This window comes from Tiliqua scincoides, chromosome 7, assembly GCF_035046505.1.
Source record: "Tiliqua scincoides isolate rTilSci1 chromosome 7, rTilSci1.hap2, whole genome shotgun sequence".
Lineage (NCBI taxonomy): Eukaryota > Metazoa > Chordata > Lepidosauria > Squamata > Scincidae > Tiliqua > Tiliqua scincoides.
The window spans coordinates 41,462,848-41,476,337 of NC_089827.1; the positions used below are offsets into that span (position 1 = coordinate 41,462,848).

Below are 13,490 nucleotides of genomic sequence, written 5' to 3' on the forward strand. Positions count from 1 at the left end.
GGCACACAAGCGGTTATACTTCCTGAGCATGCTTAGGAAGTTAAACCTGCCACAGCATTTGCTTGTGTCTTACTATCGCAGCACTGTTGAAAGTGTCCTGACATATGGCATTCTGGTGTGGTATGGGAGTAGCTCTGCAATGAATAAAAGAACACTGCAGAGAATTATAAAGATTGCACAGACCATTACTAAGACCCATTTACCAGCCCTGGATGACATCTTCATATCCTGCTGCTTGCAGAAGTCATATGGGATTCTTAAAGATCATTCTCATCCAGTTTATAATTTTTTTTAATTGCTGCCTTCTGGCAAATGATATGGATCTATTAGGACACGCACCACATGATTTATGAACAATTTTTATCCTACAGCTATAACCATATTGAACAATGAACTTAAAATTTACTAGGAATGTGATAACACAGCATCTTCAAATGTTTACTGGGTTTTATTATCTATTACATCTATGAGTGAAACAGGAGTATTATTTTATTTATATTTTGAGATATTTATATAAATAGATGTAAATGTAGTATTGAATGTGGGATGGATTTAAATATGTTGTATGACTTTTGTATAAATGTTTTATGTCCATAACTTTTTGCTTCAACTTCTGGTCACCATGTTACCAACTGTAACCTGAGAACAGACCAATCGACACTCAAAACTTATTTTTCACCAACTGGCTGATGTCAAACAAGTTCTAAACAGGATATGGATATGACCCTGTTTCAACATTAGCACATCAGTGAAATACACACAGGCATTAAACCACTTTCATTCTATATTTTCTCATGTGCTCTTGGTTACTGAAGTTTCTAGACTGACAACTACAATTTGCTTTTGTGGGGCCTCCAGTCCCACCCCCTCCTGGGCAGTCCCTCCCCCATTCCACCCTCCCCCAGTACACCTCCCCCACCCCGAAAAGCCATACTGCCAACCAGAGGTGCTACTTCTTGTCAGCAACTCCATAGTGTCATCCTCCCAGCGCTGAGGCTCAGCGCCTGTGCCCCATCCTTGCTGGGTGCCGAAAACAAGTTTTACAGCATATGTGTGACTACCAGTGGTATGTTTGTACCGCCAGCACTTGAGCCCATAGGATTGGGTTCCAAGGCTAAATCAGTCAGCTACTGCTTTGTACAGACCAAGCTTGTACCCTAGATATCAGCTTTAGCATGAAGAGGTTCCTGGAGAAACTTAGGGGTTTCTCAGTCAGTAATGTGGAAAGGAGGTCCCTGAAGGAATTCTGCAAGCTATATATCTAGAGCACTGGTTCCCAAACTTTTTGCACTGGGATCCATCTCAATAAAGTTTCACTTTACCAGCTGCTCAAGGCTCTGTGGCTATAATGATGATTGGCAGAGAGACCAGATGTCCTAACTGCAAAAGAGGACAAGGCACCCCAAAATGTAGGACATCCAAGAAAAATGTAGGACTCAACAAATAAAAGCTAAAAACTTATATATGGATTTCGTGTGGTTAATTTAAGCATTATAATACTTATTATATTTAAAACTATATTACCAATAATTCATTACACATAATTTATTAATTCCAAGAAGGCTATGTACTGCGTTCAGGGGCCTACTCACAGGGGGAAAGAGGACATGTCCTGGAAAAAGAGGACCCCTGGTCACCCTGGTGATTTGGCAGCAGTGCTTCTCCCCCCTCCCCCAGTAGCAGGTTGTTTAACTCTTGATGTACATAGCCTAATCTGCCTTGTCAGTTTCACCACCCACCAAATATTGGGTTGTAATCCACTGGTGGGTCCCATATCCACAGTTTGGGATCTAGAGCAGACGTGGGTAAACATTTTGGCAGGAGGGCCGCATCATCTCTCTGTCAATGGGGAAAAAATAATTTACATTTCAATTTGAATAAACTTATATAAATGAATACATTAGAGACTGAACTTATATGAATGAATGAATTTTACGGAGCTTATTTATAATACACATGAGAACTTTAATACAGGCATGTAGAACCATACCAGAACTATGAATTGTTTCCCACAGCCATTTTGCATAGTGAAAACATACAGACCAAGCCAGAAACACATGGAGACATAAGTTGTTCAGTTGGGGGGGGGGGTTAAAATAATGCCAAGGAAAAGCAGAAAACACATGGAAACTACAAAAGGCCTTGCCCTAACTTGGCCTGCGCCTCGTGTCTGGCGGTTGTGACCGGCAGTTGCGGGCCAGCGCGGGCTCCAACAATCTCTGACGGGCTGGGAGACCGGAAACTCCCTGCGGGCCGGATTGGGGGACCCCAAGGGCCACAAATGGCCACTGGGCAGGGGTTTACCCACCTCTGACCTAGAATCAAGTTTCGATAGCAGCCTACTGGGTTTCTGGCACACCATTTACTGTGCAGAAGACACACATTTGAGAGACGGTTTATGCTGTTGGTTAAGTTTCTACAGTTTTTCATTAAAAAAGGAAATTCAGTTCAAGCAGGCATGAGTTGCTGGTAGGCACAGAGTTCTACAATAAACTAAGTAGCATCTCAATCAGGTAACTCATGGGGACAGAGCTTGCTTTGCATGTCAATATTTGTCCACCTGATCTCTAGCTTTGGTTAACTGTTGCAATTGACAGGATTAATCTTCCGCAACGGATCTTACAGAGAACATATGGTTCCACAACCATGCTTTGTAAACTGCACATTAATGTTTTTCTTCATTTTACTTTTGTCCCAAGCCAGTTGAGAACAATGTGCAACCTAAGAGTATTTTTTTTTAGGATAATGGAACAATGGTTTTCTTGTTCTACCTGTTAAAGACATCATACTGAAATACTGCAGGGCTCAGTTGAAAAAAACTTCTGCATTTTCCCAGGTCTCCTCAGTTGTAGCTGTAGCTAAGGATGCGTCCAGAGCTAGCACAGCTCACCATCAGTCACTCTGATCATCAGCTGTGGTTTTAGCAGAAGTTATTAAAAAAAGGAAGTTTCTGCCACAGAGGTGGTTTTGCAACAGCTACCCTTAAAAAACATTGCATGAGCTATCATTCTTGGTTAGGACAGATGTTAACAACATGCCTTTTGCAACATCAAAGAACATAAAGACCTGCTTTTCTATCCTATTGGCAAAAACACTGGTTATCCCCTGGGTCATCTCTCACCCCAATTACTTTTCTCTGGTCTCCTATTGTCTCACTTTTGCTTCTTACCCTCTATCTAGCACTCTGCTGCAAAAGTCATCCATATTCATTATTCCAACCACATCATGCCTTTCATTAAACCCCTTTGTTGGCTTCCTGTCCACTCCTGGATCCCACATAAGCTTCTCATCATTTGCAAAACGCTCCATGGCCTCTTCCTCCACCCCTTATGTGTCCACTCTAATTGCGGAGCACATCCCTTGCCTGTGAGTCTTGCTCATCCAGCTTCATTATGCTCAGCCACCTGACAGGGTCCTGCTACTTGGATGTCTCTGTCCTTTCTCCCTTATGTCACCTCTGCCTGGAACTGCCTCCTACATTGCTTCTTAGATGACACTTCTCTCATTTTCATTGAATCCCTTCTTAAAACCCACATTTTTCATGAAACTTTAGGCCCCACTGTAGTTAATCCCAAGGAAATGTACATAACAATCTCATATTCTTCCCTAGTTTTCCACTGCATCCACCTCTCACCCATCCTCTTCTAACTGCTATGTGTCTTTTGGATTATGAGTATCTGAGACAAGGACATGTCTTTTTCACTCTGTGTAAAACGTCGTGTACATGGATGAGGCTAAATGAATAATGGCTTGTGTCCTAAACTCTACCATGTGGGAATTTCCTTCACTTCTCCTTTCAACAGCAGTCTCCCACAATCCCCCAAATCCACTCCCAAGGTCAGGTGGGTCTTTTAAGTAAGATGTAATGTGGTATGGAAGGCTGTTGGGGGGAATATAAAGTATAAAAATCATCACGCCCATGCTTGGGCAGATGGGAGTACCTTTCATTTAAGCAATTATAGGTTAGGATATGATACAATCTAGTAATAAGAGAATGTAGAAGAGTCTCCTGTTCTTTTACCAAGTTCCCCCACCCCACACCAACTATGAAACAGAAAACTCAACAGCTCTGCTGGACCACACCAGAGGTCTTTTTGGCCAATCCCGTTTTCCACAAGAGTCCATGTGCTGGAGGAGGCTGCAAGAGAACCAGTAGGGAACAAGTTTTTTTGTTGTTAAGGAGCAGTGCAAAGAAGGGCTTAATTCTCGCAATATCATACAGGAGAAGTAGTGCTATCAGCAAGGGACTGAACATGAGAAATAAAGGAGAGAGGAGTCATCAATAAAGCTGAAGTTTCATAATGATATACAAGTGTACAGTGTTTCCCTTCTGGCTTCATATTATGGTGCTCAGTGAGAGATGCAGGTGCATAAGCAGCAATTTGATCACAACTGAGGTTCAATTTGTCCCTATACCAGTGATTTTCAACCTTTTTCATCTCATGGCACACTTATAAGGCACTAAAATGGTCAAGGCACACCACCAGGTTTTTGACAATTGACAACGCACACCATGCTGCCAGTGGGGGCTCACATCTCCTGCTGGCCCTATTAATAAATGACCTTCCCCCAAATTCCTGTGGCACACCTGCGGACCACTCACGGCACACCAGTTTGCCATGGCACAGTGGTTGAAAATGGCTGCCCTATACAGAATGTCAGATTTGCACCCTTGATCGAGCAACAGTTCAAACCTCATGTTAAGCAACCTTAAGTCCTCTCATGGATTTAGAACTTAAGGTCCTCTCATGGATTAAGAACTGGTTGGAGGCCAGGAAGCAGAGAGTGGGTGTCAATGTCCAATTTTCACAATGGAGAGAGGTGAAAAGTGGTGTGCCCCAAGGATCTGTCCTGGGAGAAGGGCTCCCTAACCTGTCTTGAAGAAGAGGTTGGCAATGAAGGATTGTGCTTCTTCATTGGCAATGAAGAAGGCCAAATCTATGCTTGGGATCATTAGGAAGGGTACTGAGAACAAAACGGCTAATATTATAATGCCGTTGTACAAATCTATGGTAAGGCCACACCTGGAGTATTGTTTCCAGTTCTGGTCGCCGCATCTCAAGAAAGACATAGTGGAAATGGAAAAGGTGCAAAAGAGAGCGACTAAGATGATTACGGGGCTGGGGCACCTTCCTTATGAGGAAAGGCTACAGCGTTTGGGCCTCTTCAGCCTAGAAAAGAGACGCCTGAGGAGGGACATGATTGAGACATACAAAATTATGCAGGGGATGAACAGAGTGGATAGGGAGATGCTCTTTACACTCTCACATAATACCAGAACCAGGGGACATCCACTAAAATTGAGTGTTGGGCGGGTTAGGACAGACAAAAGAAAATATTTCTTTACTCAGTGTGTGGTTGGTCTGTGGAACTCCTTGCCGCAGGATGTGGTGCTAGCGTCTAGCCTAGATGCCTTCAAAAGGGGATTGGACAAGTTGCTGGAGGAAAAATCCATTACGGGGTACAAGCCATGATGTGTATGCGCAACCTCCTGATTTTAGAAATGGGTTATGTCAGAATGCCAGATGCAAGGGAGGGCACCAGGATGAGGTCTCTTGTTATCTGGTGTGCTCCCTGGGGCATTTCGTGGACCGCTGTGAGATACAGGAAGCTGGACTAGATGGGCTTATGGCCTGATCCAGTGGGGCTGTTCTTATGTTATGTTAAGTGAAATCCTAGCATAGTGACTGAGGATGCTGCAATTCATAGAATATATTTGTAAAAGCCCCATTGAAAAAATGGTGGTTTACTTTACCTAACCCATGTAACCTACCTTGAAGGCGATATATAAATGCTTACATAAGTATAACTATATCAAACAAGTAAAAGAGGAAAACACAGGGAATAGCTCTAAGAAAACACATGCTTTTTACTGAGCCACTCTAAAAAAAGCATCAATTCTATTTGGAGATCTGAAAACTGATTCACTATGAATGGAAGGTCTAACAAATTTTAACAGTCATCTCTATCAGTTTCCACCCAAATTCAAATTCAAAACTTCTAAGGGGCAAGGCTGATTCATAGATTACTACTCAAGTAAACCTCAGAATGTGAACAGTTTGTACCAGTGCAACATACAAGGAAGGAACTTAGTCCCACAGATCAACTTCTGCAAGCAGAGCTTCCTGTTTTGAAATGCCTTCTGATCACAGAAGTTGATGCTGGACTACATATTCTCTCACATGTTGCACAGCTTCACATGAACTTATCATTCATACAAACTGTTCAATGCACAAACAGATTAAAAGCATTTTGTTTTTAATTCCAGTAACAGAAAGTAATTGGTACTTCAAGAAGATACCATGTAGGAAACATGACATTCCAGAAGTAAAAAGTAGTAAGGGTATTAAAAGTATTTTTGGTTGCCTTACCCTGGCACAAAAGAAGACACAAAAAGAATCCTAAACTAATTTCAGTACCATCCACAATTTATGTAATCTTGTATAGCAGCCACTTTAAAAGTCAAAGATAATCAACCAGTGAGCCTTTAATCTCAGAACCCACTCCTTCTTCAAAGTTTACTTACGCAAATCCTGTTTTCTCTGAAATGCTCATTAACCAGATACAGTTCAAAAGGTTACTAACCTATGTTAATTATATTCAGTGATATACTACAGAAGGTAAACAAGATAACACACCCGTCCAATGTTGTTGCTTGACAGAACCTGTACAGCAAATAATTCAGGATATGGCACCGCTGTAGTAACTCTGGACAGTGTAAATTCACTGACACAATTGCTTCCTGCAAGTCTTTGTGTGAGACAGATGTGGGACAGGAAAATGCAGAAGGGACTAGATGGTGCAATAGTCCCATTTGGCACCATCTTATCCACACCAATAGGACGGTTTCTGTATGGTGCTTATAGAAAAGCACCAAACAGACCACAGTATGCCCATTTAAAATAGAATGCTAGTATAGTATTAGCCTTTTAAATAAGCCCATTTAAGAAAAAGAATAGATGAAACCTCTTACTGAATTAGCATCTTTGATGGGGGAAAAAAAGGTACGCATGTCTATGATCACAGATGCTTATTAGCCAAAGATCACTTGAACATGCAGTTCAAGCATACAGTAATTTCAAACACTATTTCAGGAAGACAGGGTCCTAGCCACACAGCAGCACATCAGACAGTTCAGCATACAACGCTTTAACCTTACTTTACAGACACTAGGAGCAATTTTATTTAAGTCACTAATCTGTTGGTTACTTAACACAATATGGGCTACTTTAGAAAATGGTTATCATCTTTGTGACAAAAAATGTATGAACACAATTATTTGTAAAGAACATACATATCTTTTACTGAGCATCCATCCAGTGGGAAGCTACAACTTTATTCACATTTATAGTGAACATCAGGGTGTCCAGGGCACAAATTGGTGTTCATGTTTTATACACTTTTTCCTACAGAGCAGCACTGTGTTTCAATGGCACTGTATCAACTGTTATATATGCAGCTATGGCGAGAAACATCTCCCACATTAAGTACAGCTGTGCATGCCAGCTGCAAATGTACTACAAGTCACTGGAGACTTATTGTACAGTTATTTTACAGTTGAGATGGTGGGCAAAGATATCTGTAGGCAAGGCAGAAGTAGGATTCCCCAACAGTTTCCTCCCCACAGGGACACATAATTTATGGTATTGTAGTGTAAAACACTTTGAATCTTCCCCCAGTTGCAGTAGTAGCCACACAGGAAATCTGCTGTATGTTTTGTGCTGGTTGATAAAGTCTTGGCAATGGATCGTTTCTCCTGGGCAGCAGACAACACTTCCTTGAGGACTTATCAACTTTACAACTATTCTGCAAGGTAGATCAGGACTGTGATCTCCACATTGCATGTGATGGTGGTGGGGGACGCTAGCTGAAGCTAAGATGGAGAGAAAGCCTGAGTGGACACACTACCTTGTGAGTTTGTGACCAAGGAGAATCCAGGCAGGGACTTCCCCACTGGTACTTCAGGATGCAATCTTACAGTTACCCAGGAGTAAATCACCTTGAACTTCATAGGGCTTACTTCTGAGTAGTCACTCACAGGACTGCACTTTCAGGCTGCCATCTTACACACTTTCTGGGAGTAAACTCCATTGAACACTGTGGGACTTACTTCTGAATAGACACACATAGGATTGTGCTTTCAGGCAACCATCCTATACACACCTTCCTGGGAGTAAACCCCCCTGAACACCATAGCACTTACTCCTGAGTAGTCACTCACAGGACTGTACTTTTCAGGCTGCCAACCTACACACACTTTCCTGGGAGTAAACCCCATTGAGCTCAGTGGGACTTACTTCCAACTAATCACTCACAGGACTGTGCTTTCAAGCTGCCATCCTAAACACACTTTCCTGAGAGTAAACCCCATTGAACACAGTGGGACTTACTTCTGAGTAGTCACTGACAGGACTGCTTTCGGACTGCCACTTTCCTGGGAGTAAACCCCATTGAACACAGTGGGACTTACTTCCAAGTAGTCACTGGGCACAAGGGACCTACTCCTGAGCAGACTCAGGGGATCGCGCTGCCCGCCCTCGCCAGGAGGCAGAGACAGCCCCGAGAAGGACTCACCGGCCGGGAGCAGTTGAAGGGCGGCGAGCCCAGCAGCCTCAGCCCGGAGACGGCGGGTGCCAGCGCCAGCAGGAGCACGAGAGGCCACGAAGCGCCGACAGCCACCCCCATGGCCGCCACTGCCCCGGCCACGCTCACCGCCGCGCCTCCATTCGCCCGCTTCCGTCGCCGGCTTCCGGGACTGCACCTGAGAGGGGCCTGGGAGGCGGGGCTTAGCGGAGGCTCACCTGAGGAGGGGCGAAGAGGGGGCGTGGCCACTGCCGGAGTGTTCCGCGACGAGGCGGGAGGGCGGGGCCTCCGCTGCTTGAGCGAGAATTGCGCGCGCGTGGCCGTCTACTCGCTGCTCTGCCTGGGGATTTGTGCACAGACTCGTGCCCGCGTGTGCTGGCGCTCTCTGTCCCGCCTCTTAGCAGCGAAGTGGGGCTGCACCTTATCCACACTTACCTGGGAGTAAGCCCCATTGACTCCCATTAGAGTCATTATTTCATTGACTCCCATTATTTCTGAGTAGACATGCATAGGCTTGGACTCTCAGGCTGCAATCTTTTCTACACTTACTGTGCTTTCCAGCACTGACATAAGGGCAACGCAACTCTGAGGGAAGGGAACAGACATTCCCTTACTTTGAGGAGGCCTCTCACTGGAAAGCACTGACATAAGGGGTTGGGATTGCACTGTTAGACCCAGGAAAGTGAGGTTAGGACCACAGCCAAAATCTTGGAGTGGAATAAGAGTTATGCCAGAGGTTCCTAAACCTTGCAGTGCCAAAACCCCATGTCTTCCTCTGTGGTGGGTTGCGATGCTCTTGGTGATGATGGAGGCCCCTCTTGGCCTGTCAGTTCACTCCACAGACCTTAGAATGACCCTCAGAAGCCTCTGGCTGCATTCTTTTTTAGGTTCTAGTGTTAGAAGCATTAGAGAGCTTTTTCTAGCTTCCTCGTAGTACACTCAGGTCACATTAGTTGTTTAGGTTGTAGCATTCTAGCCATGCTAGAATTTTGAAAAATGGACTTGAAGCTAGAAGAGGTGGCTGCCTGCATTTATCAGTGTTATCCTATGTCTCTGCTCTGGGGAAACAACTGGTGGCAGCCATCTTGTACAGCAAAGAGGGGTTTGAACTTGGACATGAGGAGCCAACCATTCTTGAGAGTTTAAAAGCAATATAGAGAGGTTAATAACAATAAGGTACCTTTAAGGACTAAAGGCAATGATTAAGTGTTGTGAAAACACCCTATAGCAGTGTTTCTCAAACTGGGTCGGAATCTACTAGGTGGGTCCCTGTTCATTTCAATATTTTATTTTTAATAGATTAGACTTGATGCTACTGTTGTACCCCTGCCCGGAAGGGCAGAGCCAGTTGGTCTGATGGGTGGATTCTGCCCATTGCCACTGAGAATGAATAAGCAAGACACTAGAAGGTGGAAGGCTAGGAAGGTGTTTATTGGTTCAGCAAGGCATGCCTGCTCAAATTCAGAAAGGCTGGGCTCCAGTGGGGTGTGACACCTTTTTATACATTTCAGTTGTCATTCAAACAAAGCATCTCCCCAAAAAGGGGAAGTTCCCTTTGGTAACTTTCCTAAATGTCCTTCATGCACCCGCCCTCTTCACTCTTTCTTTTGCACTTGCCCCCTCCTTCTCAAAGGGAAGTCTTGTTTTTGACCATTTCGCAATGCTTGCTGTTCTATTTCCATCTGTCTGTGTCTGGCCTGCAGTTAGTAAGGCTTTATTAGCCTGTCAGCAAAAAGGTTTTGTTAGTGATAAGATTTGGCCAAACTGTAAGTTCTAACTTCTTCTAAATTCATGCCTTTTCCTGTCTTTGTCCTTCTGCTCTCCCTCCCTCTCTGTGTTGCTCTGTATTGATGGCTGCCACAAGTTTTTGCCTTGGAAAGGGGGGGTTTGAGATAGATTCGTGGGCTACACTATCCTGGTATGTGACTGCATTTGGGGAAATGTTACAGATCTGTATTTTTAACAGGCTAGTATGTATATGCTTTTAACAATGACAGTAGGGTAAGCGTGGGTAGGACTGTAGTGCAGGATTGTTAAAAAGTTTCCTGCTTGATGATGTTACTTCTGGTGGGTCCTGACAGATTCTCCTTCTAAAAAGTGGGTCCTGGTGCTAAAAGTTTGAGAACCACTGCCCTATAGTATGTTTGACACTATTTTCCTTCCATTTTTAAATGAATCGCACTAAAAGCATGTTAGAAACATCACTTCCTCATATATTTTAGCTAAAAAAAATGCAGCCTCTTTAAGATACTTCTGGTTTTCAGAAGCAAACCAGAAGTGGCTTACAGAGGCTTCTGAGGACTGCAGAGTGGGTTGCTTGGCTGGGAGAGGCCTTGGTCAGTACTGGAGCTTCTGGAATGGCTCCTGTTTGGAGTCAAACCAGTGCAAGGGTGGTCAGGAAGGTCCAGATCACTACCCACTGTGTTTGGGCTTGCAACTCATGCTTTGGGAAGTACTGAGTTAGGCTATACTTACCAAGAAGCATACTGGGAGAGAATGAAGAACAGCTACCAGCAGGATGTTGTGGAGGCTGCTGGAGAAAAGCAAGGAACAACAAATGGAACATGTATGAACTGGAATAAATTATTTTGTGTTAAAACCTGACTGAAGTAGGGAATCAGCATAGATTGGTTTAGCTGGCCCTTTATTTTCATACTGTTAGGACCAAAACAAACCAGAGTGTCACCATCTTGCCCAAGCAGGGACAAAATGTCCTTTGTGTTTAGTATCCAGTGTTCAGGATAGTGTCTGTTGATTTCTCTGCCTGTCTGTCTTTAGCAAGAAGTAGGCTTTTACGTAAGGTAGCAGTTGTAGAAGGCCTGTGTGAGTGAGAGGATTGTGCTAGATTGTCCTCAACTGCAAGGAGAACTGAAGAAGACTCCATATGTGTTGCCAGGTGCCTTCCTTGTAAGTCTAACAGCAGGTTTATCTCCTACAAGATCAGGAGATGGGTGTGTGAAAAAGAGGAACTTGCAACGTCTCCCAAGGTGTGGTTGAAAAATTCCAGTAAAGAGCTTGTCCAGTAAAGAGTTCGTCAGGTTCTAACACAAAACAATTTATTCCAGTTCATACATGTTCCATTTGTTGTTCCTTGCTTTTCTCCAGCAGCCTCCACAACACCCTGCTGGCAGGTGTTCTTCATTTGCTCTCCCAGTATGCTTGTCTCTTTACTGTCAATCAACAAAATCTAGTGGACTACCTCAGTGAAATGAGGCTAGAGGAGCCAATGAGAGACTTTAAAAGCAAACTGTACCTCCTTGAGTGTTGAACAAACAAGGTGTTAGAGGAATCTGGCAGAGATTCCAAAATAGCTGACTCTCCTTCCCCATGACAGCAACATATGCATCTATTGGCTGGTCTTGGTAATTATGGGGGTGTGCATGTGAAAGTGAATGAACCTGACTTGCTCAATACAGTTGGCAGGGCAGCTTGTCTCTTTATTGTCAAGCAATGAAATGCCTTTTATTTTTTTTCACTGACTGGGCCAGAACTCTTTCTAACAGATAAAACCTGCTACTTTTCTAGGTAAACTATCCCTGTTTGGACTTGGGAACTGACATCCAAACTCCTTATAACAGCACACCATATAGCTGTATTGGGTAGCACCCCATTTTTGGTTCTAACCATATACCAATTGTTTGTTTGGGCTTTTGTGAAAGATGCTTTGGAACTTAATATGTAAATACCTGTTTACTGATGCTTTTTCAAAATCTTTAGTAGATTTTTAGTTAGTAGAACATAACTTTGGCTTTTTGTCTTGGTCTATGAAATTGTATGTGCCATTTCATGCCTCAATGCCATCCTCCTAAATACAAAATAAATGGCTAGGTTACAACAAAAATTCCCAAAGGTTGAACTAATAGTGGGCTGTTTGGTGGAGGCCAAAAAGATCCACCTTTGTGGCAGTGGTTGTAGCCAGAAGACAAGAGCGTTAAGAAAGGCGCTAAGTAAATTGTTTTGTTTCTCTTCCTACTCATGATGCAGGTCAACTGAAATGTAACAATCCTGAAAAATATTACCTTTAAAAATGTTCCAGTGAACTCGGTTCATGGGGTGTGTGTGTGTGATTTAATTTTTATAATCAAATATTCCTAGGTGAGCATGCCTTCATGCAGTTCCTTCTGATGTGGTTCTGATTCTTATTGGTTAGTGTACATATGAGTTGGGTCATACTGATCTCACCTGTTTCTCAGTCAAATTTGTATTGCTTGGTGGGAAGGGGCAATAGCTCAGTAGTGCAGAGCACATGTTTTGCATGCAGAAGATCCTAGATTCAGTCTATGGTATCTCCTTTGGAGACCTTCACCTGATACCCTGCAGAGCTATTGCCAGTCAGTATGGACAGTACTGAGCTAGATACACCAGTCTGTATAACGTTACTTCATAGGCTTTCTTGCATGCTTGCTTCCCCATGTGCCTCGGTGTTCCAGGATGAGATGCGCTGGCTGGTTTGTCTAATATGCCCAACAGGTAATATTGGATTTTAAAAATGTTTTTAGTGCAATTTTGCATTCTTATCTTACTTGTGGTGTTTGAGCCAAAAGTTTGTAGTTGTGACAAACTTGTATTGCGAATAACAATTAAAATTACTATTTAAAAAGAACCCCCAAATTTGGTGGAAAATATGTTCATTTTTGTTTGTTTACCATTCTTTTTTTTTTTTGGTCAGGTTAGTTTGTGAAGAAAGCAGATGAAAAGAAAAGGGAGGCATAAGACCAATCATCTCAGTTGGCTCATGACAGTTATAAAGGTAGGTATTTGTGTTGTGATAAAACATGGCAGGAGATTTGTTCCTCTTTAAAGTGATGGGATTCTTACATTGATTCATACTGTGCTTATTATCAACATAGAACAGCTACTTTTACTCGTTTTTACCTTGCTTGAGTTCTGCAGGCCTTCACCCATAT

The 13,490-nt window shown here is 43.3% G+C and overlaps 1 protein-coding gene across 1 annotated transcript in view; it reads right to left on the bottom strand.

Moving 5' to 3' along the window:
- IL17RA (interleukin 17 receptor A) overlaps positions 1-9,072 on the bottom strand; it is a 33,689-nt gene extending 24,617 nt beyond the window's left edge. Inside the window, exons 1-2 of the mRNA XM_066634441.1 lie at positions 9,019-9,072; positions 8,575-8,761 (exon numbers count right to left, since the gene is read on the bottom strand). Coding sequence (XP_066490538.1) covers positions 8,575-8,761; positions 9,019-9,072 — 241 coding nt within the window. The remainder of the gene's footprint in view (positions 1-8,574; positions 8,762-9,018) is intronic.
- Between the last annotated feature and the right edge of the window lie 4,418 nt (positions 9,073-13,490).